General features: G+C 62.5%; 1 protein-coding gene across 1 annotated transcript in view; it reads right to left on the bottom strand.

The window, feature by feature from the left end:
* Positions 1 to 24,361, bottom strand: part of ADGRB1 (adhesion G protein-coupled receptor B1) — a 93,973-nt gene that overhangs the window by 11,837 nt on the left and 57,775 nt on the right. The window contains 9 exon segments of the mRNA XM_031669793.1: positions 6,481 to 6,566; positions 8,810 to 8,876; positions 10,421 to 10,490; positions 11,021 to 11,171; positions 12,205 to 12,307; positions 14,979 to 15,082; positions 22,865 to 22,896; positions 22,899 to 22,967; positions 22,970 to 23,010. Of these exon segments, the coding sequence (XP_031525653.1) occupies positions 6,481 to 6,566; positions 8,810 to 8,876; positions 10,421 to 10,490; positions 11,021 to 11,171; positions 12,205 to 12,307; positions 14,979 to 15,082; positions 22,865 to 22,896; positions 22,899 to 22,967; positions 22,970 to 23,010 (723 nt within the window).

Genomic DNA, 24,361 nt, shown 5'->3' with positions numbered 1-24,361 from the left:
TGGGGATGGAGGGCGTCAGCGCTGCCGCCCCAGCCCCTGCCCCCAGGAACACCCTGCCCTGAACCCTGCATCTCCAGGCCTTGGTGGGGACCCAGCCCTAAGGCCCAGTCTCTGTCTCTGGGGGCCTGGGTCAAGCAGTACATCTTCTCTGGGGTGAGTCTCCCTAGGGGTCCTCCACCGCCCAGACTGCGTCTGCACCTTCTCTCCTCCCTAGGGCTCCCCCAATCCTGTCCCACGCTCTGCCCCTTCCCTCTGGAGCCCATCCCCCAGGCTGGGGAGGAGCCCACCATCAACACTGAGGTCCCAGAACCCCCCCTCTAAGCCCGAGGTCTCTGAGGGGACCCAGGGACTCAGGAGGGAGGTCCTGGGAAGCTGGGCAAGGGGGAAGGGCTCTTTGGGGAAGATCCAGGTTCCTGACAGTCTAGGAGGTGACAGGGGAGGGGAGACAGGCTGGAGGGAGATGGGCTGTCTGGTGTGGGGTGGGCCAAGTAGGATCCCCTGGTCCAGGACCCTCAGACAGCCCACAGGCCCCAGGCGAGGGGTCCAGGCCCTGAAGGGCAGAGTAAGATGGCCATGGTGGGGAGGGAGGGTGGAGTCCAGAACTCAGAGACCTGGAGGGAGGGAGAAGCTTGGAGGGAATGAGATAGAGGACAGACGGACGGACAAAGCCAGCAGGGGAGGAGCAGAGGAGAGACAGAGACAGGCGACAACAGACAGACGGGCAGGCGCCTCCTCCTCTTCGCGGGCCAGCTCCGCCCATGCCTCCTGAGCCCCAGCGGCCACCTGCCTGTAGACCTGTCCTGCTGCCTCTGCCCCTCAGTGCCACCCCCTCTCCCAGGGAGTCCTCCAGGAGCCCCACAGCAGCCCTCGCCCCTGCCCCTGCAGCCCAGCCTCGCTGGGAGCAGTGAAGACCTGGGCCCCTTCCCACATCCACCCACTGGGTTCTGTGGTGGCCTCTGAGCCTGTGCTCTCCTCCTCACAGTGGGGACACCAAGCTGCTTCCCAGGGCTGTGGGACACCGACAGAGGCCAGCAGGACCCCGGCCGTGGCAAGTGCTCAGGAGGTGGTCCTGTGCCTGCCCGTAGGGGGCCCCACAGCCTGCAGGACTGTCATCGCCACCAGGAATGGGTGCTGGCGCCAGCTTCCCTCCTTCCCTCCTCCCCTCCTCCTGCACAGGATTGCCCTGCAGGCAGGGGGAGCTGGGGCAGGAGGACTGAATAGGGAGTAGGGGATCCATTCTGGGTGAGAATGCCAGGCGGGAGCTGGCATATGAGGGCTGGCAGGAGAGATGCTGGAATGACCTGGAGTCTGCCAAGACAAGGGCCCCCAAAACCGCATGCTCTGCTCCTCAGCCCTCTCCAGTGTAGCTTGGCCACCAGTGATGCTCCCACCCCTAGTGCGGGACATCCGTGCAGGGCCCAGCCCCCAAGGGAAATGTGTCCCCATCTCTTGGGACCTCCCAGCAGGCCCAGCCCCCCATGCCACCTCCTGGACTCTCTTCCTCCCCTCCTCCGCCCAGCCCTCTACCCCAGGCCTGGGCCTGCTTTTCTTCAGTGATGCTGTCTGGTGGTGATCTGTCTGGCCCCAGCCTCAGGTGTTACCACAAACCCATGGCTAGGACACGTGCAGGCCCAGAGCCCGGAGCAGCACCAGGACAGAGGGCCTGGTCTTGCACAGCCAGTGGCTCCCAGGTCTCAGGGTACGGTGGCCCTGGCCACACAGCTGCCCCTCCTGCTCTTGGGCATAGGATGGGCTCTAACAGCCTCATGGGACTCCCTGTTCCTACACAGCTTTGGAGTCTGCTAGAGGCCCCCAACCTCCTTCGCCCTTCCTCTGGCCCTGGAGAGCCTACCCCTGCACCCCCCGCACTCCCTGCCTGGGAACTTAGGCGGCCGGAGAGGCCTCCCTTGCCCATGATGGTGCCACTCCCTCCAGGCTGCAGCAGCAGACAGGGCCCCGGCTGTCACTCACTGCTGTGTCCCTGCACCTGGCACAGAGCCTGTGATGAGGAGGCCCTCCATCAATATTCACAGAGCCAAGGAATGACTCACTGACACAGAGTAGGACCCCTCGGCTGGGGCCCTGGTTTTCCCATGGCTATAAGCTGGAGAATCTCTCTTCTCCCTTCCAAAGCTGGTATTCTTTGAGCCAGGACCCTGGACTCCTCTCCTCACCCAAGTTCTGAGAGGAGGTGCAGGGCCTCGCTCCCCATGGAGACTTCTTTGCCTGCTGCCAGTCACCCCTGCTGCTGCCCAACAGGGGGCTGGGTCTCCAGGCCTGACATTTACAGCCTGATCCGCCGCCGTTGGCAGGCGGCCTGGGGTCTGGGGCCCCGTAAATGACTCCCACACCGCAGCTCGGCCTCTGTAGCTTGGAAACATTTCTGCGGAGCGCGGTGGGAAGGAAGCAGAAGGGCCCGGGAGCCGCTGAAGGGGAGGCCAGGAGTGCCCAGCTGCACCGCACCTGCTCCCGGCTGGAGAGGCAGGTGCCCGGGGTGTGGGGAGAGGCTCTGAGTAACTTTAAAGGGAACATCTGTGTGGCCTCCGCTTCTCTCTGATGGAATGAGACAGGGCGGATCTCACAGCCTCCGCCCCAACCCTGATGTTGAGACAAAGCAAGTGCAAACTAGCCCCAAAGAACCGGAGCTTCCCAGGGCCTGGCAGGCCAGTGTGGACGCTGCCCCAACTCCGAGCTTACTCCTCCCACCCAGGCTAGCCTCACCCCGACTCGCATCTGCACAGCACCAGGGCCCAGAGCTCTTTCTCCCATGGCTCCTAAAACCCTGGGCCCCTAGTGCCTGGCTCAGGGAGCAAAGCAGGAGGGTTACAGGGGTATGCGCCTGGGGGTGCGGCCGTGAAGGCTCACCTTGGGTTGAGGGAGGCAGGGCATGGACAAGATGACCCCTCAGGCTGGAAAGCCCAGACACTCTAGGCCAACTGGCCCCACCCACCTGAGCCCAAACCGCCCTCCCTACACACAGCCCCTAAGGCTGCCCAAGCCAGCAGAGCAGCCACTGACTCTGAGCACTTCCTTCCCTGTTCCCTTGGCCCTGGTTGCTTCTTGCTCTCAGGCACACATGCGCGCGCACACACACACACGCATTCACACACTCACCTATAAACACACTCCCACATACACAATACTCACATGCAGACCCACATGCACACACTTGCACACACAGGCACATGCCCGATTATATACACACACATATACACACATGCCCACACAAAATACCAGGTTGCACTCACACACCATGCACACCCACACATACACACACTGGGTTGCACTCACACACAGATGCACGCTCACAGGTACACACACAGATGCACGCTCACACATACGCATAGATGCACGCTCACATGCACATATAGATGCTCATACGTAGGCACACCAGTTGCGCTCACACAGATGCACGCTCACACATACACACACTGGGCCGCACTCACACACACAGATGCATGCTCATAGGTACACACACAGATGCACGCTCACACGTACGCACACATACATGCACGCTCACACATATGCCACATAGATGCACGCTCACATGTACGCACACCAGGTTGCACTCACACAGATGATGCTTGCACACATCCAGGCACATTCTCACACCTGTACACACACTTGCACACTTGTGGCCCCAGAGGTGGCAGCAGCAGAGAACTCCACACTCAGTACACCTGAGGGCGTGCCCAAGGGGGTACTGGGGCAGTAGGCTACAAGCGAAATTAAAAGCCTGGAACAAAAGTAAGTGCTCTCACATGGGCGTGCGTGCATACACACACCTGGTCATGCTCTCCCACATGAACGCACACCCATGTACACTCACATACGCACTCATACACACGCACACACCTGGTGACACTCTTGCATAGGCGCACACACACCTACTGGCACGCATGCACACTCACATGCGTGCACACACACCTGGCCATGCTCTCACATGCGTGCTCACGTGCACTCACAGGGAGGGAGGCTTCCCATTAGGCAAGCCAGGGCCAGTCTCCTCACCCCACCACAGAGCTGCGGGGCTGTCGGGCGCAGACCCCTGCCCAAGCATCAGCCATCCTGGGCTCCATGCCAGCAGCACCACGGGTGGGGGTGGGGGTTCAACTCCAGAACCAACAAACCACAGCTTGCAGCCTGGCACACACTCGGGCCCTGGAAGGACAGGACTGACTGCTCCTTCCCAACTGCAGCCCGGCCCACAGCTGCACTCCACCCGTGCCCAGGCCCGGCCCCACGCCCTGCACCCGCGGTGCCTTGTGCTGCCAGGCCTAGAGCAGGCCTATGGGCAGGACGGAAGGAGGAGCTGGGGGCAGTGGGTCGGGGGACAGGAGTGGCCTAGAAACCCAGAGTGGACGGCAGAAAAGGAAGAAATGAAAGATAAACATAAAACAAACAAAAAGTGACTCAGAGAGCGCAGAGCCCCAAGGGTGGGCCTAGGAGGGAGGTGGCAGCAGAGGCACTAACATGGCGTTACTGGTGGCGTCGGAGGTGGCATCGGCGGCAGAGAGGACTCCACACTCGGCACACTTGAGGGTGCACCCGAGGGGGTGCGGGGGCGGCTGACTGCAAGTGAAATTAAAAGGCTGAAACAAAGGCAAGCGCTCTGCTCTCTGAACCCAGGCGGGAGGGGCGGGGCCAAAGTGCAAAACCAGCCACTCAGGAGTCCAGCCTGGGCTCCGACAGGGATGGTCCTGGGGGCTCTCGGCCACTTCACGAACTCAGGCCTTGGGCGTGGGCGCTGTGGTGGGCAGGGCTGTGAGCTGCACGTGGCGGGCGTCGGGGGAGGCAGCATGGCGCTCCTGTGCTCAACTGAGGGTAGACCCTGACTCCGTCTGCACAAAGTGGCAAAATTTCCAAAACGAGGCCACTGCACCTTCCGCTCCCCTTCCCGTGTGTCTGAGAGGGAGCTGACCTGGGCAGGGACCTCGTGCAGGTCCTCCTGGCATGTGTATGCCCACGTGTGTGCGCCCATGTGTGTGGGCGTGCGTGCACACATAGACCAGTGTACTGGGCACCCCTCCACCCCAACCTCCATCCCCGTCTACGTGGGCAGCGAATCCCACACGGCCACACAGGCGAGTCTGGGTGTGCTCCCAGGATGTGTGCGCCTCACGCAGCTGGCCCGTTGCACACACAGGGCGAGGTGGGCAGAGTACGGGCCACCTGGGCTTGGCTCTAGTGTGTGCCCACCTGGGCTGGAAGCTCAGCTCCACCAGTCACTCACCCTCCCTAAACCTCCATTTACTCAGCTGTAAGATGGGAACATAACCACAGAATCTGCCACCATGGTTATTCTAAGCAGCAAACAAAACATCCACACTGGGTGAGCACCCGAGATCACTGCTGCTTTTACGACCAGGTAACGGCAGGCAGTCTGCCATGCTCAGACCCCGGATGTGCAGCCCTGGGGACCTCTTCTGAGTGTGACCGCTGTCTCGGGAGCAGTGTGGGACAGGGTGTTACGGGGGCAGGTGGGGCAAAGCCTTAGAGAAATCTGTTCCAGCCTCCATTTCCCAGGCCAGGAGACAAAGCACCAGGACTCCCACCCCGAGTGACAGACCCCAGGGCCACTCCACATACTCAGCATCAGAGGCCAACTCGGCTGGTTCCTAACCAGGACCAGAACCCACAGGCACCCAAGGGGAAGGCTTCCTGAAGCTTCTGTTCACTGGGGACAGGAGGAGCCAAGAAGAGACAGAGACAGGAACAGAGAGAGAGACAGAGAGAGACCGAGCATCCAAGCAAGACGGGCACGGAGGGGAGGGACCCACACAGACACCAGCCAGGGCTGGAAGACGCAGAGAAGCAGGCAGAGGTGAGGGGCGGGAGGACAAAGAGGGGCTCGTCCGCCCTAGTCAGCTCCCCACACCCCGCAGCTTCCCCCCTGTGCCCAGGACCTTGTCCCTGTCCCTGAAAGGTGGGCGCAGCCAAACATCCCAAGCGCCTCCACTCTGCTCCTGGGCCCTGTCAGCTGCTGTGCTGAGAGCACTCCCTGGGCTTGGGTTCCCCGGAGGGAGGAGCATCAGCTCCACCTGTCTCCTGCACCGTCCTCCTCATGATGCAGATCCCACAAGGACAGGGAGTCTCTGCATGGACAGGTGGCATCCTCCCCCGGCCATGGTGCAAACCTTGTGGTAGGGGAGTGGGAGGCCAGGGACCCCCAGCACCCAGCATTGGGGGTGCCCTGCTGCCACCCTGTGAGCCGGGCAGAGGTGGGGTGTCCCTGCACAATCAGTTTCACCGCTTCTTTACGGGGACTTTACGGGGTCCACCCTGCCCAGGTCAGATGGAGCAACCGTGGCACAGTGAGAGGGGCTGGCTCAGCCTAAGGGGCCTCTGTACTCAGTGCCTCCGTTTCCCCACCCACTCCAGGGTCCCTGGACATGCAGTCTCGGACTGGGCATGGAGCATCCTCCATCCCCCGGGAGCCCGGGGCTGGGTGGGCAAGGAGCCGCGTGGCCCTGGTCCTACCCTGCCCGCTCCTTCAGCTTCTTGTCCGTGATGCCGTCTTTGGACACGAGCTTGTTGAACACCAGGATCCCAATGACCATGTTCACCTGCCGGGTAGAGAGGGGTGGCAGTGTGGGGGTGGGGGCCGCCGTAGGCTCAGGGCCGACACTGGATGGACTGACGATGGCTATGCTGACCATGACCCCCTACCACACTCAGGGTCACCTCCCGTGCCTCCATCACAGGAACCCCAGTGCCTGACGTGATGTCAGGTGACCTCCAGCCCAGCTGCCAACCATGCAGGGCCCTCTGTGTGTGTCACCCCCACCGTCAGCACCTCTGCTGTGCTCCTCGCATCCCTTCCACCAGGGAGTTCCGCACCCACAGGGTCCAGAGGCCCTTGCCAGCCTGCAGCTGAAACCTGCCTAAGGGACACCAATCCTGGCTCTCCCTGGGGCCACACGCCTCCTGGCTCTCTGCTCTGGGCAGGCCACCTCCTCTCTCTAGACTTCCTTCCTGATCTCCCTCTTTTCATCAAACTAACTGCCCACCCCGTAAGGGCCCCGGCTGGGCGCCTGCACCCAGGGAGGCTCTTCTTGGGCTCCAATATGAGTCTCCCATGCCTGCCACTGTCCAGGTTACCACTCAAGACAAGAGCTGTTCCCGGAGCACCCCGGGGAAGCCACTGGCCCTGAGCATCTGGGGGTCTCCTCCTGTCTCCCGGCCTCCTCTGCTAAGGGGAAGGAGGAGTCTCAGGCCATATTCTCTGCTCCCCAACTGCCAGAGGCTCCCTGAGGCCCTCCTCCTGCATCCCCACTCTGCAGAAAGATGCTGCCAGGACCCCGAGGGGCAAGGCCTGACTTCCTCAGGCCCAGGTTCCAGAAGCTGGAGGCTGGGAGACCCCAGGACTCCATGGACCCCTGGACTAGGCATTTCACGTCCAGAAGACCAGGGTGGTAGACTGTGCAGCCCTCCAGCTCAGGGCTCACGACCACACACCCGGCCTGCTTTCCACAATGGATGCAGTTCCCAGACACCCACACCACAGCCTTGGCCAGCCTGATGGGCGGTGGCCTCTTTCCTGGGCAACCTAGTTTTCTGATGGGGCCGGAGCAGAGAAGAGAGGATGGGCACCAGTGACGGGCCACTGCCTGCAGCAGGCTCTGTCTGGCCTGCACCACGTGGTCCCAAGGACAGGAGGGGCTGCAGGGGCTCAGGTCCCACAGCCGCCTGAGTTAGACTGCCTTCCTGACACATCCTGAGGAGGGGTGTACGGGGGTAGGGCTCCTGTCTCTGTCCCCTTTCCCACAACCTCCATCCCCAGGTGCCTGGGGCACTGCCCAGCTGGCACTGAGGCCAGCTCTAGAGGTGCTGACAGGTACCACACTCCTCCCCTGCCTCCTGGCTGGAGGAAGGAATAAAGAAGGTGGGATTCCACAGCCAGGACTGTGAGGAGGGGTCTGGGGCTGCCCAGGGATGGCGCCCCACTGCCCCCCAACCCCTACTAGGCTCCCCAACTGCCCCTACAGGGCTAGCACCCCCTCACCCCCCATGCACGTTGCTCTGCTGGGCCCAGCCTGTGCCTGAGTCCCCACTAGAAGGGGGTGTGGCCCTACAGAGACACCGCTCATGATGGCAGGAATTACTGGACAAGGATGGCCTCTCCTGGGGGGGGAGGGGAGGTGATGCTGGGTGTGAACCCTGGTGCTCCGCCAGAGTAGAGGGACGGGGACTGGCTAAGCAGGCTCAGAGCTGGACCCAGTAGAGGCCAGTGACCCCAGGCAGGTCCCCCAGTCTGCTGCTCATCTGTGACCCCGGGACAGTGACCCTGCATGCCACCTGCCACAGTCTTGCCTTCCTCCACACAAAGGTGGGAGAAGAGTGGGAAGGAAAGTCCAAGGACCCACATAGGGAAGGTCCTCACTGGGGCCCCCAAAGGGGCAAGCAGCCCTGGTCACCAGCCTCACATCTGGCGCTCTGGGGCCAGACACCCACCACCCAGGTCTAGCCTGTAGCTCCCCGCTGCTCGCATCACTTGTCCATCCCCAGCTTCCTCCCATGCCACTCACCACACCCGCGGGGATCTCCTGGCAGGTACACAGCTGGCGCCCAATAATCAGGCAAGCTGAGACTCACAGGTGTGAAGGGTCACTACCCTGGCCCAGCCCCTACACCGCACGCTGAGGGCAGGTCAGAGCGGGGCTGTGGGCACCCCCACCCCCTGGTGATGAGGGCCGTCCTGAAGGGACAGCAGGTGCACAGCCTGGGGCAGGAGAGAGCACCGAGGCCCAGGAGGCAGGTGGGGGGCCCGGGCAGGGTTGCAGGGAGTGGGGTCCAGGCGGGTCAGTACCAGCACAACGGCAGCAGCCGGTCCCACGAAGGCATAGAGCAGTCCTCCCTCCAGGGAGAGCCAGCAGCTGGGGAGGAGACAGGCCATCAGCACCGCCCACGTGCAGAGGGGCGTGCAGAGGGGCACTACCGGCCTCTCAGGAGTAGGGGAGGTGAGCTGGGAAGTGGCAGAAGAAAACTAGCACTTATTAAGCGCCTTCTGCGTGCAGGGCAGGTCACACCCGCTCTTTAGACTTAGAATCCTCAGGACCCCTAGGCAGTCATCGTCACTCCCATTTTATAGATGGGGATAGTACCAGAGTGGGGGACCCATCTGCTTAGAGCCACACAGCAGGGGCACCAGGCTGGCAGGGCAAAGGTCACCTGACTGTCCCTCCTTCCCCAGGCCTGGACCCTTCCTGGCTCTTCTCTTGGGGTCTCTGGCAGACCTTCCTTCCTGACGTGATACTCGAATGCCGGGGCTAGGTCCCTGGCCCACAAGGCTCAGGCCCCGTGGCCTCAACACCTGGTCCTATGCTCACACATCTGGTCTGCATCCTCCCCACCACCCACCCAGTCAGTAGCCCCACATTCCCCAGATCTCTGGACACCACCTGTGGTGCCCATGGAAATCTGAAACCCAATAAGGACTGTTCCCTCTGCCCTGAGCAGCCTACCCCATGTCGTCTGTCAAACAAACTCCTCTTCATCCTTCAGAACCCCACTTCAATGTCCCCATCCCCTCCTGATCCATCCCTGGCTCTGGCAGGCCAGGTGTTTGCTTCTCTCATCTCTGGAGACAGTGTTGGGATTTCCCTCTCAGCACTCACCCCCTGGGCCCTCAGCTATGTCTACTCCCTATGGCCACTCAGGGCAGGGCTCCAGGGGGTGCCACATCCTGTTCCCAGGGGCTCCAGAGTGAGCCAGGCCTGCTCCAGTCCTCCCACTCAGCCAGCATCGGTCACTTCCTCCTGCCTCTCACTTCCCACTGCTCCTCTCCCTGTAGCCAGGCCCTCCCTCCAAGCCTCAGTTCCCCTCCCCCACCCCAGTTCTTCTGCCCATCCTGAGCCCCAGACCCTCTCTCCCCACCTTGGGAACCACACTGCTTTTAGGATGACAGCAAGCTTCCTGGCTTGCCATTTAAGGCCCCAAGGACCTGGTCGAGCTGACCCTTCAGGGTCTCAGTGATGTCATCTGGGAAATAAGCCTCCGACCCCTGCCCTGCCTGCCACAGGCCTGCTGTAGGGGTGTGCCCACTGTGCCCAGAGCGCTTGTGTCTCAAATAGCCCTCCCTCTCATCAGCACCATGCAGAGGTGGCCTCCCCACTGAGCAGATGGGGAAACTGAGGCTCAGAGTGGCTAATGGACCAACTGACCGAGGGGGGCCCTGTGAGCCTGGTTTCTTTCAGTGCCACTGCCCACTGCTTGCTGCCAGGGTGAAGCTGGCTGACCAACAGGGAGGGGCTGCCCAGGGGGCTCAGCCTCCAGCCCCTGGGGCTCCACCCTCCCTGAGCCTCTGTGAGATGGTCAGGGTCACACAGGGGGAGGGCATGGCCAGCCCTCACCCTCCAGGGCAGCAGAAGGCTCTGGGGGCCATGCGGCCATCCACCACACCCCCAATGCCCCGACTCACTAGTTCATGGTGCTGTACCCTTTGGCCTTGGTGAATCCCACGGAAATGGCCACAACCAGTGCAGGGAGCCCTGAAGGAGCAGAGAAAGGGCGTTGGCCCCACCCAAGTCCCCAGCCAGCCTCCACCTCCTCCCAGCCCTGCCTTGGAGGGCAGGGGCCAGGCTTTTGAAGCCCCCAACAGAGGATGGGGCTGAGCAAGAGATGGGGCAGGAGATGAACAAGGCAAGGGCCTGGGGAGCTGGGCGCGGGGCGGTCCCATGAGCACAGAACGCACAGGGTGCCCGGCACAGCTGACTCGAAGAGAAATCAGGAATCATCTTTTTGTATATGTAAGTCCCAAACAGTGCACCGGACATACTCGTGCTAGAAATGTTTCTGTTATCTAGACATGAAAGGGAACTGGGTGTCCTGTGCTTTACCTGGCGACTCCATGGAGGAACGAGGGCCCAGAGGGAGAAGAGGGAGAAGCCCACCCAAGCAGCAACTGAGGCCCCAGGGGTCCACAGGGCATGGGGAGAGGAGGGGCTGCCAGGGCAGAACAAGCAGTCGGGGCCAAGAGGAAGAACATCTGCCCAGGAGGGTCAGGGAGGCCGCGGCTCACCCCAACCCAGGCAGAGGAAGCGCTTGCGGATGAGGCGGTTCCGGAGGTGGCCCGTCACGGCCATGTAGGACTGCCAGGCCTCGGTGAGCACCCAGCAGAAGGAGGACAGGAAGAAGAAGTGCAGGAAGGCGGCCACCAGCGTGCACACCACCTGCGTGGGGCCGAGGGCAGGACAGGCTGGGCAGGTGCTCCCCGGCCCCACACCTGCCCCCACTGAGTGCCTGTCTGCAGCTGGAGGCCCAGCACCCAGCACCCTCGCTGGGACCCGACCAGGTCCCCAGGCAGAAGGCAATCCAGAGATCACCTAGTCCCTACCCTGAGATGGGTTGTTGACCGTCTAAGCCCCCTTGGGACAAACAGACCCTCCCTCTCCGTCTTCCTCAGCACCATTCATAGCCACACCAAATGCTAAGCAGGGGCCTTTTAAAGTCCAGGTGCCTGCCCATGCATTCAGGAGGTAGTAAGCCCAAGGCCCAGGGAGGGCATGTCACACCCCGAGGACACACAGCAAGTGGCAGGCAACCTCACCCACGCTGCGGCCCTGAGCTTCTGCCACAGCACACGGCAGGCCCTGGGCCCAGGCCTTCTCCGTCTCCCTGCAGGCCTCTTGCTTTATTTTCTCTCCTACACTGTCAGTGTGGCCCCTTGAGGAAGCAGAGGCCCCCAGCCAAAGGCTGTGCCTGCCACATTTAGTGGGATGGGGCATGGAGACCACAGGGTAGGAACCAGGGATGGCAGGTCTGGGGAGGGCAGGCAGGGGCCCATCATGAGCTGCCAGCTTCAAGGCTGGCGAGGGTGGGGGTGAGAGGGTGGACCATGGGAGCCTCTGTCACCATAGTGCCACTCTTCTTGGGTGCCACTCCCCAGCCCTAAGGCAGCTTGAGCTGAGGCCGAGTCCACCGCCCACAGCAGGCTGGGCAGGGCTGAAGCAGGCTCATCCTGAAGGGCAAGTCCAACAGAAACACTGGGATACAAGCTGCCCTTCCAGCCGGCTGACCAGCCCCTGACAGGCTCCTGCAGCCACAGCAGAGGGCGGGAACTCCCTGTAGCTGGGGCAGCCTCCTCCTGCCCCACACCCGCCTGCCTGAGTTTCCCAGGAATCCCACGGCCCAGGCCCCTCCTGGGGTTCATCCTCACTGCCCGAGGATGCTGGGAGGTGCATGACAGGACACAAGGCTGCCTACCTTGTTGCGGGTCTGGGTCTGCCCGATGAGGATGAGGGCATTGGAGGAGATGATGGACAGGCAGAAGTTGATGAGGATGACAGAACGCTCCGAGCGGATGTACCTGTGGAGAGTGTGGGGTCCCAAGGTCAGCACCCAACAGAACCCCATCTGCACAGGAGCTGTGGTCCTGTGGCATCAAGACCAGGGCCCCACCCATTTCCTGCAGGCATTGTCAACAACAGCACCACCACCATCACCATCATCATCACCATTATACCATCACCACCATCACTACACAATTACCATCATCACCAACACAACCATCACCATAATCACCACTATCACCACCATCACAATCAGTACCACCATCACCACCATCAGCATAATCACCATCATCACACAATCACTACCACCATCACCACCACCATCACCGCCGTCACCATCACACCACCACCATTATCATACAATTATTATCACCATCACCATTATCAACACAAGCATCACCACCATCACCATCACAATCGTTACCACCATCACCCATCCACATCACCACCACCACCATCACCACCATCACCACACCATCACCATAATCACCAGCACCACCAACACCATCCACCATTCCATCCTTCCATCCACCATCCACCATCCATTCCACTGCCACCATCACTGCCATATCCACCACCGTCACCAGACCGGCCGCCACCGTTGTCTGACCACCACCATCTGGCCAGTTGCCACCATCATCACCGTCACTGCCACTGCATCACCACCATCGCCATCACAATGCACCACTGGCGCCATCTGCGTCAGGATCACTGCCACCACCACCCCATCCACCAGCCACCACTACCACCATCCTGATCCACTTCACCACCACCACCACCGCCGCCATCCGCCACCTGATGGCCTGCACCATCACTGTCATCCGTCACCCGCCGCCGTCACTGCCATCCGCCATCCACCCGGCCGTCACCATCACCAAATCCGCCTGACCGCCACGCCATCGCCACCGTCACCTGCACCAAATCCGCCACCATCCTGACCGGTGCCATAAATCAACCATCCACTATCCACCACCATCCTTCCACCATCCTTCCTTCCACCACCATCCACCACCATCTGTCCATGTTCCATCCATCCATCCACCACTACCATCCACTATCACCATCCTTCCATTCCTAATCCATTTCCCTTTCCTTTCCTGTTTCCTTCCTTCCACCATCCACTACTATCATCCATCCTTCCACCACCATCCACGATCCATCCACCACCACCATCCACTACCATCACTATCACCACCACCATCTGACCACCACTGCCTATCACCTGCCAGCACCTGATCCGCCATTTTCCAGCACCACCAACACCATGACAACCATCACTATCACCATCACCATCACTACTATCATCACCACCACCACCACCAGCACCACCAGCACCACCACCACTACCATCACCATCACCACAATCACCACCACCACCATCATCACTATCACCACAATCACCAGCACCGTTACCACCATCATCACCATAAACACCACCACCAGGACCCCTTGGGGACTGAGGTCCACCCAGGTGGAGAGTAGAGGGCACAGGGCTGAGCCTCAGGGGCTCTGACATGACCCTGATGTGCTGCATGATCTTGGGCATGTCATGTTCTCTCTCTGGGTCCCCACTTCCTCATGGGGACCACAGAACAATCCCTGCCGGCAGCTCACAGGGCACAGGGATGGCCAAGAGAGCTCACCAAGGGAGATGCTTTGAAAACTGTCGGCAGCAAACCTCCTCAGAACTCAGGACATCAGAGCTGAGTTCAGAGGCCCTGAACCCAATTCCCCAGATGTTTTGTGAAATCAAGGCCCTAGGCGAAGGCAGGTCCCAGGAAGAGGAAACACCATGGTCCCCCTAGAGCCCAGTGGATGCTGTCCCATCAGGCAGGACAGTGGAGGGCTCCTGCCACTACTCACAACCCGGTCACTGTCTCCAGGAAAGCTCAGCCACCCTTCCCCCGCCAGCCACATCGACCTCCCAGTGCCCGACCTTGGGCAGCAGCCAGGCAGTCAGTTCCGATTACTGGCTGACATCGCGCTGCCTGCAGAGTCCCCACTCAGCTCCATGGGCAGTGAGTGACCTTGAGTCCTTGCTCCCTGTTCCACACTTCTACTCAATGGGACAGGAGCAGATAGTGGGGAGTGCCTGGAGGCGCGTCCACACACTCAACAGGCATGTTACTGCTCAAACATGAGCTCTCCTCCACATCTCGCCACACCTGCCCAGGTGGCCTCAAAAACCCACTGGCCACAATCAGAATGGACAGCAGGCTGGGAGCCCTGTGGCCTTGGGGAAAGGGAATTTGGGGTGGAGAGTGAGCAGGGATTTGGGGCCTTAAGGCCTGACAGGGGGTCTGGGGAAGGCTGTGGCCTGGCCTGCAGGCCTGAGGGTAGACAAGGAAGCCAGGAAGCGCAGGCAGAGGGGGCACACACAGCTGGGGAGGGAACTCAGGCTGGTATTGCCAGGGAACACGTTCAGGGGAGGGACAGCAGGAACCGGGCCCCACCCCCTGTGTTTGTGCAGCATGGACACAGCATGAGTGTGTGGGGTGGCCTCAGGAACCTGTGGTGGCCTTGGAGGGGCCACAGCAGGGCTGGGTCTGTGGCAAAGGCGGAGGTGACTGGGAAGGTGAGGACAAAGGGAGGGAGGGGCTCCCGCGACCCCATCCGTGACCTCAAGGGGAAGAGGCGTGGGACGCAGGAGCCATGGCCACCCGTGCCCAGCACCTGCGCGGCACCCACCTCCACACGGACACGTAGATGATGACCAGCATGAGCAGGGTGAGAGAGGACACGCCACAGCCCACGATGAGCGTCACGGACGGCAGAGTCGCCTTCTCCATGTTCTGCGAGGAGCGGGAAGAGACCGCGGGGAGTGAGGCAGCCCACATGCCTACTCGGCAGACCCAAAGACTGAGGCCTGAGAGCCCGCAGCCCTGGGTCACACCCCCAGCGTCCAACCCAGCCCCTCCTCCACCTCCCCGCCCGCCCCCTGCAGAGGAGGGGTTTCCTCTCCAGCCCAGGCCCTCGAGAACTCCCTTTCAGGGCTGTGCTCCGTGAGGATGGGCCCTTTGCCCATGCCCCACAGTCATATGCCAAGCCCGATGGCAGATAAGCCTTTGCTGCCATCATGGCAGGCGCCAGCCCCGCACTGCAGACGGGCCAGGGAGGTGCCAGGTCCAGGCCCACCCACACACACAGTCCTCTCAGGCCCAGGCTTTGAGAAACCCAGGGGCAGCAGCCACTTTGGCTCTGGCCCACCCCATCCGAGATGCCATCCAGCCAGGCCCTGACACCCCACACCCACCCGTCCCTCCACAGCCCCGACACAACCCAACCAGCTTCCTTGCACCGAAGCCCTCCCCCCCACTCCCCCCCTCTGCTCCACAGGTGACTCTGTGTCACCTCCATAGCCCCTCAGTCCCCTGCAGCCTCTAGGCCCAGCCGCCAGCTCTGGCCCCAGTCTTCCCCACCTCTAGCCCTGCCCTGTGAGCTCTTCTCCAGCCACGGCAGGGTTGGGGAGGTTATCAGCGCACTGGAGGGCACCTCTGCCCTGCTCAGAGGCAGGAGAGTATGGGAGCTGGGGTGTCATCCGGGTGCTGGGGTGACCCGAATAAAGTGGGCCCTTCCTCCTCACCACCTGGGGGGGTAGTTTAGGTGACTGCCCCTCCCTAGGGAGGGCCCCCATTCCTCACTGACTCTTCTGCCCTGGGCATTGTCCAAATGCCCCACCCAGCTCTGCAAAGGCCACTGGACTGGCCCTGGCCCTGCCCCTGGCCAGCCTCCCTTTCCTGAAGAGAATGACCCTAGCCCCCGAGGCCCCCTGGTTCCCCTCAGGGCTCTTCCCCAGCGGTGCCCCCAGAAGACCCTTCCCCACTTCACATGACTGTGCCTCTGGCCACTGCACTCAGCTCATCCCCTCCTCAAAAGGGCCTGGGCCGGTGACAGATCCCGCCATTCCTGACTCCGTGGCCCTGCACAGCCCCAGTACGCCAGGCCTGAGGACAGACAGGGAAGTCAGGTGGCTGAAGGGCATGCACAGGTGGGGAGGGGCCTCAGGCTGGCATCGCTTCTGTGTGGATGAATTCACCCTGAGCAACTGCTCAACCCATGGCCCAAGTCATAAGCCAGGCTGAACCACCATGCCTGGGGCTTGCTGGCACACGGCAGGTGGGTGTACGCCTCGGGGGCATGAACAAAGGCTCCCTGCACACAGAGCTTCCAGACGACTGGAGAATTCAGGAGAAAGGGGGTGCAGTCCGTCTCCAGGCCCTCGGAAGGAGGCAGAGGTGGTCAACTGGGCAGGAAGGCGAGGCCTGGGGAGAAGGGGGCGATTCGGGCACCCCTCACCCTGAAGCTGACGCCTTCCTGGCCCCCGCCCCAAGTCTGCTGACCCTGGCATGTTGCACTGTCTCCTAAAGCCCCGCGCAGCCCTTCTTGCCCTTCAAAGTGCTCAATGTCCCCTGAGCCAGCCCAGCTGCCCTGTGGCCCCACTCACCCCAGCCTGGGCTCCCCCTTCCCCTCAGTCCCCACACTGCTCTGTGCCCTCCATCATGAACATACTGTTCCTGCAGCCTGTACTGCCCTTCTCTGCGTTGCCTCCTCCAGGCAGCCTTCCCTGCCTCCCAGGCCCTGCTGGCATCCCCCTGATCCAGTCCAAAGCTAGATGTGGCTACTATCCCCACAGCCGAGTGTCCTCCATGTCCCCGAGCCCCCGAGGGCCCTGCCCAGCAGAGATGCTCAGTCGACATCATGAGCCAGATGAATGAAGATGGGGAAGGCAGAATCCTGAAAAACGGGGGAACTTGTCCAAGATCATCAGGTGGCACAGCAGAGGGTCCGGCTCAAACACAAACCTTGGTTTCCAGACTCAGAGCAGGGCCCCGGGGATCGGGGGCTCAGCATCTTTGCCAGGACTCCTGGCTCAGCCTAGCTTGCCTCTGCCCTGGCTGGGTAACCTCAGGGTCCCACCTGCCCCAGCCTTGTTCTCTGCGGGCTGCCTCGCTGCCATCTCCCTGGGCCAACCCCGTCCTCCTGCCCTCCTGGGCATGCCTGCCCCAGCTCCCAGCAGTCTGCACTTCTGCCTCCATGAAGCCAGCCGCCTGCTGGTCTGCGAGGCCGAGGGCTGCAGCAGCCTTACCTGAATCAGAGTGTGATGGTGGAGCCCTGGGGAGTGCCATTCGAAGCCCCTGTCTGGTGAGGGTCTTGCCCTTCGAGGACTCCCTATCCCCCACACCCCCTTGCTCCTCCCACCCCTAGCTCCTCCGAACGCCACTCCAGGCCAAAATGAGGCCTAAGTTCGCCCACTTGAGGCTCTGTCCTTGGGATGGTACAGGCCACACCCCTGATGTGCACAGACACACGCACCTGGGACCCACACACACACACACCCCTGGGGCCTGTACACACACACCTGGGGCCCCCACACCTATACAACACACACCTGGGGCCCGCACACATGCACGCACCTGGGGCCTGCACAGACACATGACTGATACCTCCCACACCTGGCACTTGCCTCCAGGGCCAAGCTGTGCTGCCCAAGCATGCCAGGTGCCACAGCTCCAGCTGTGCCTCCCCGGAATGAGAGTCGCCTTCTCTTCGTGTGCAGAAGTACTTCCAACCCACTAGGCTTTCAAAAGCCACTGCCTCCAGACAGGCCCCTTGAACTACCCCAGGTAGCGTTGCTCACCTCGGTTGTCTAAACTACGCTCTGGGAGGGCAAGATGGGGACGGTGATGCCGTGCCCGGCAGGGAGCTCTGCTCAGCACCACTCCTGCATGCCACAGCCTGGAGCTCAGGCCTCAAACCGGTGGCCCTCTGGGATTGAAGTCCCATCACCCGATCACCCAGTAATTCTCCCATCAAAACTCACCTGCCAGTTCTCCCCCCGGCCCGCCTGATCCCTCCCAGCCTGGCCCATCAGTCACCAGTAATTTTACCAGTGCAGAGCTGAAGCCCAGGGCCAGGAGGCCAGCTGGATAGGGGCAGGTGGGAGACAGGGTGACCCCAGTAAATATTTCCAAGACACTGGGCTGGCCTGAGGCTGGCCAGCCACGAAGATCACAGGCGGCCGAGGAAGTGTCTTGCGCCTGCTCTGAGGCTGGCTCGGGCCCAGGCCTCTGTGGCCATCTGCTTCCGCCTGCCCTCGTTAGGCCTGGCAGCCGCAAGCCCGCCAGCTCTCCCACTGGTCCACCTGATCCCTCTCCTCCCTGCCTGGCTCATCGGTCACTCCTGACGGCCCTTGCTCAGCAGGTTCCAGGCGATGGAGAAGGGATGGGTGGTGGCCTGGGGAGGCCCAGGGGTCCCAGGCCTTGCTAGGAGGGGTAGACCAAGACTGGCCTCAACTCACGCCAAGGGGATGCAGAGCCAGGCTGGGCCTCCGCCGGAGACTGGCCCAAGCCAGGCACAGCTCAGCCCAGGCCCTTGCACATGCCAGGTCCCCTGCCCTGCAAGCCTTCCCTGAACTTCAGGCGCCTGGCTCTCCTCTCAGCAGAGAAGTCACCACTTCACAGAAGCCCTCCCTGCACACTAGGTCTGAACCAGCCGGCCCCTCTCACCAGTGGTTTTTCCTGGGGTGATGGAGTGTCTGCCAGTTTCCACCACATGAACTCCCACTCCTAATCTTCTCCTGAACCCAATATCCACACTATGCCCCCTAAGGACTCATTTCTACCCACAGTACCACCTTCGTCCTGCCACTGCCCCAACACCATCTATGGCTCCCAAATGCCCACAAAACTAATTCCTGTCTCTAGTCATAGACTAAACCCTGAACCCCATCATACTGACCCCGACCCAGATCATACCCCGAGCCCCAATTCTCATCACACCCTGGGCCCTGAACCCAGCCTCACACTAAACCCTGACCCAAGTATATTCTGAGCCTTGATCTCAGTCATACTCTAAGCCCTGATCCCGGTCATATCCTGAGCCCTGAGCCCAGTCACACCCTGAGCCTTGATCCCAGTCAGGCTGTGAGTCTTGATCTTGGGCACACACTGAGCCCTGATTCAGGTCACGTGCTGAAACCTGACCATGATCACACCCTGAAACCTGACCCTGGTCATACACTGAGCCCGAACCTGGTTGCAAATGAACTGTGACCCTAGTCACAACCTTCCAATACAGTCTGAAGCACATCACAGAAGTAATACCAACAACAACTGTCCTTTTCAGACTGTTTACTACATGCCAGACTATGTCAAGTGCCATAAATATATCACCTAGTTCAGTCCCCACCACTCCGAGACAGGTGGCATCATCCGCCTCACAGGTGTGACTCAGAGTGGTTACTCAACCTTCCGGCCGTCATAGGCCTGCAGCGGCAGAGCCCGCATCTGCGCAGTCCGCATCTGCACCGACACCCTGGCTCCAGGCCAGCTCTTGAGGAGGACTCCTGGGTCTCATCTCCCCTTGATCTACCACCCTGGCCGGATCTCATCCCACCCTGGCTCCCAGGGTGCTCACGTACCCGCCTCTACCACCATCTCAGGCCCCTGTCCTGGTCAGCAGCCCCTGCAGGCCACTCTGAACCCCCAATGCCAGAGCCTCTGCCCACTCAGACCAGAGTCCCCATGCCCAACGTGTCCATCCAACTCCAGCAAGGCCAAGCTGGGCAGCACCCCTCTCTCTCCCTGCCCAGCCAAGCTCACTTCTGGCCACCTCCCCAGCTGCCAGCTGGGCTCACATTCCTCACTCCTCCTGGGACCCCTGGGTAGCCAAGCCTGACTGTTCTCTTACTTCCCAGCCTGCCATCAGTCCATTCTGTACCTGGCTCCTGGAGGAAGCTCAGGCTTCCCCCAGCCCCGCAGGCCTTGCTGGCTACCGGTCTCTCTGCCTCTCCTGCCTGCTGAGCCCACGCCTGTATCCACTTCCCCGCAGCTTCATGCCTTCCTCATCCTGCAATGGCTGCTACTCACCCTACAATGCTCGGCTGGCAAACTCCTGCACATCCCTCAGGACCCCACTCCAAGCCTCAGCCCCGTGCACTTCTCCCCTACTACACTCAGGAGGGGAGGAGGCTGTGGCCATGCACCCAGAGCCCACCCACAGCCTTCCTCCTTTCCGCCTGGGTGGCTGCAGACCTCTGTGTACGCACACCTGCTTCCCATGTCAGCCCACCCCATATCCACCCCAGCCCACAGCCCTCAAAGGGGTCAGCACGGTGGACACAGGAACACGCCAGGGACAGGCTGCACCCAGAGGGCAGTCTCCCTTCACTCTCGGCCTCTCCCTGCCCAGCATCAAAGGCACCAGCCCTTGCTGGAGCTGTGGTGTGGAAAGGAGAGGAAGACCCCAAGGGTATCTAGTGCCAGGGAGTACCTGCTGGAGGTTGCAGCCACCCTGGCTTCTTCCTGGTACTCCGGCTCTCAGCTCACACCCCTGCTGGTGCCCAGAGCCCAAACTGAGCCACACATAGTCTGCCCTTGCGGCAGAGCCAACCACCCTCCCATCGCACAGATGAGGACACTGAGGCTCCCAGGGTCCAGGCAGCCTGCCCTCAGTCCCGTGGCTCTGTGGACACTGTCAGCCCCTGTGCCCTGGCCTCAAGTGTCCTGTCTGGGATGGGGGACAGGGCACCCAACATGCCTGCTGGCATCCTGCCCTGTGAACACCAGCGTGGGAGGGCTGGGCTAACACTAGAAGCTTCCCCCGACAGCAGCCGCAAACCCCCTGCCAAACAATGCCCAGGACTGTGCATCTGGCTGCCTCCACCCCCGCCCCCCGCTGCCATCCCACAGAGAGGCCACTTCCTCTTCCTCATACACGGGTACATAGTGGGGCTCCTCCTGGAAAGGCCCCTCGGCATCAAGTCCCCCACTGCTGAAATTTCAGGAGCACCTCCTTCGGCCCATATACCCGCCCCTCTCTGAACAAGTTCCCTAAGCCAGGCCCACTCAGGAGCTCAGCCTGGTGACCGACTGGGAGGCCACCGCCTGGGGACTGCCCCATTCCTGGGACTCTCTCCGAGTCATCTGTGTCCCTCCTGACAGCCAGTCCTGGGCAGTCCAGGTCCCCTCCCTTCTACAGGTGAGGAAACTGAGGCTCAGAGGGACTTAAGGCAGAGCCAGCCCAGGGTCACAATGTGTCAGAGACAAGCCTATGTTTCCAGACTCCAACACTGACCTGCTGCAGGCCTGACACTGGGCTGGGAGAAGGGGCAGACGGGGCACACAGCACACCAGGGTCCCTCCTGCCCAGGTCCTCCTCGAACACCCACAGGAAGAGCAACACCTGGAGACCAGAGGCTGGGCTGTGTCTTGCCTGGTCCAGACTCGCAGGGGTCCAAAAAGGCCACCCAGTGGAAGCCATAATGTCTATGGCCTTCTACACAGAAGGCCGCCTCTTCCAGGGAGCCTCTGGGATGGCCCTTCGGACTGCTGCCTGCTGGGCTCTGTCTGCAGAACCAGCAGCATCAACAGTCTCGCTTGAGGGGACAGCCCGAGCAGAGGTGCACTAGGGTTAGGGACACAGACCCCTGTCCAGCCCAGACTCATCCAAGACCTTGAGTAAGGCCCTCTCTCTGGGCCTCAGTTTCCCTGTCTGTCAACGGAGAATTTTACTGGCAATGGCCTCGAGGGTCCCGTCTGGCTCTGGCACTGTGGGAGACCCCAGCTGCCAACATTACCTGCCCTCCACTTTCCAGAGAACACAGCTGGGAGGCCGAAGCGTCCTCCAAGAGGCTGGGCGCTACCTTCTACATCGAACCCAGGGTTCCCCAAGGGTCAGCAATGCCACCTCCAACACCCAGGAAGGACAGGCCCCCTCCGAGGGCATCCTCCACCCCTACGGCCCCCGAGGCTTCCACACGAGGTCTGGGCGGAGGTACCTGGTGAGCATACGCCCAAGGCCCTTTTCTGCTCTGTGGGCTGTCATGGGCCTGAGCCTGGGCTCCAGCAGAGGGCTGCGGCCCACCTCAGGCCAGGGGGTGCAACTTGGCCGGCCTGAAGCAGGAGAGCTCACCCACCCCAGCGAGCTGCGCCCAGCACCCAGGGCCCCTGCCAGCGGCTGGCCCCAGATGCCGTCTCCATAGAAACCGGCAACCCCCACAAGAATCACAGGAACAAAAAGGAGGCCCCGAGGTGCTGAGGCCTGGGGGGCGGTGGATCTGGGCCAGGGCCCCTGCCTGGGGCCACCGCCACCTCCAGGGACCAGGCTCTACTTGGGGTGGGTCGAAGGGCTCTGCCAAGGCGGCAGCTCCTCCTCCTCCCTCTCCCTGGCAGGCGGGGAGGACCAAGGGAAGGGGTAGCCCCTCCACAGGCGACGCCTCCCAGCCCCCCGGCTCAGAACCCAGCCTCTCCCCAGGCCTAGGCTCCCTTGGAGATCCCGGGCCTCCAGGCCAGGAGAGATGGGACCAACCCATCAGTCACTTTCCAGGGGTCCGGCTCCTCCCAGACCCGTCCCCAACTCCACACTGTCACCCGCTCGCTCGGCGCCCACCCACCCCATCCAGAGGCGCATGGACCCCGCCACCCGGGCCAGGCCACGGCGGCTGCGGGGCGCAACGACCCCTCCGGACCGGGTGCCTGGGCCCTCCCCACCCGCAGGCCTCCGGCAGCCCCCGCCCGCGCCCCTTCCCGCGCCCATGCCCGGCGCCCCTCCCGCCGGCCCGGCCGGGGTCTCACCGCGTCGGCGCTGAGCTGGGCTAAGATGGCGAGGTGGAGAGCCGGTCACAGAGGCAGCGCGTCCCGGGGAGGGCGTCGAGGGGCACCGTGCGGCAGCCGCTGCCGACCAGGGCCCCGAGGCTGCGGGGGGGGCGGAGGAGGAGGGTCTGGGGGCGGAGCGGGAGCACGGGAGGAAGACAGGCGGAGCGTCAGCGGCGGCGGGGACGCAGGCGCCCCGGCCCCGAGCCGGCGGCTCCGCGCCCGGCTGGCCGGGTCCGCCGCCCGCGCACCTGCGCCCGCAGCCGCGCCCGCCGCCCGCCGCCGCCGGCCAGCGGGCGCCCATGCGCTCTGCGCCCGCCGCCGCCGCCGCCGCCGAGGCCACGCGGGCCTGGCCGAGGAGCGCCGGGCGGGGGAGCCAAGCAGGCAGGGGCGGGGAGGCGGGGCAGGGGAGCAGGCTGGCGGGGCCCGGCAGCGCCCGCTCCGCGCCCCGCCGCCCTCCGGGGCCCGCGCCCCCGGCCCGCGCGGGAGGGAGGGGCAGGCCCGGAGGGGCGCGTGGGCGCACGTGGAGCGGGGAGGGTGCGAGCCGGGTGTGGCCTGGGGGCGCGGGGCGGGTAGAAGCGCGGCGAGGGGCAGCTCCGGAGCTCTCCGGCCCCGCGGCCCAGGGAGCCAGCTGGAGCTGACGACCTTGGGACCGCTCCATCCCCCACAGCCACCTCCCCCGGGCCTCATCACCCCTGGTGGCTGCGGCTCATCTCCTGGGACAGACACAGTCTTCCCCGCGGGGAGGTTTGCCGCTGGAAACTTCCCTCTGCGGTCTGACCCAGCCGCCCGCTGTCTACGGGCCGCGACTGCCCCGGTTTTCATCTAAGCACGCATTTAAGCACAGGACTTGTTACTTAGGGCACCAGGGACTGACCTGCTCTGCAAACCCCTCCTCCTCCTCTCCACCCCCAACCTCCTCCTCCTATTCTTCCTCCTCCACCTCCTCCTCTTCCTCCTCCGCCTCCTCTTCCTCCTCCTCCTGCTTTGGAGCCGAATTCCCCCACCACCTTTCAAGGCAGCCCTCCTGTCCGGAAGCCACCGTGTCTCTCCTTCACAGACCTGGCCCTGGAGCCGGGCCTGCCTTCCTACCTGCTGGGTCTTGGCTTCCAGAAAGTGCCCAGGGGGCCCTCTCTGAGGCTAAGTCCCCAGCCCCACCAGGGTCCTGCCTGCCTGGTGAAGGAGGGACTCCAGGCCTCCTGAAGAGATGAGCCCCAACAGCTTGTGGGTGCAGCTCTGCAGCTGCAGGAGCCCCAGCTGCTGGTCTCCTTCCAAACCCACGGCTGAAAAGGCCTCACCCCTCCCTAAGTAGCTGAGACCCAGCCCCTGCCCCCAGACTTCAGGAGAAAAGCCCAAGTCCAGGGTCTTCCTATGGTCTGCCCTAGAGCCTTCATGCTGCAGTTTTACCCCATTCCCCGCCCAGGAATGAGTGTGGCAAGGTGCCTTGCAGCTCACCTCTTCCATCCTGCCCCCACTGTA

The sequence above is a fragment of the Papio anubis genome, chromosome 8, assembly GCF_008728515.1.
Source record: "Papio anubis isolate 15944 chromosome 8, Panubis1.0, whole genome shotgun sequence".
Lineage (NCBI taxonomy): Eukaryota > Metazoa > Chordata > Mammalia > Primates > Cercopithecidae > Papio > Papio anubis.
This window is presented reverse-complemented; position numbering and strand designations above follow the sequence as displayed.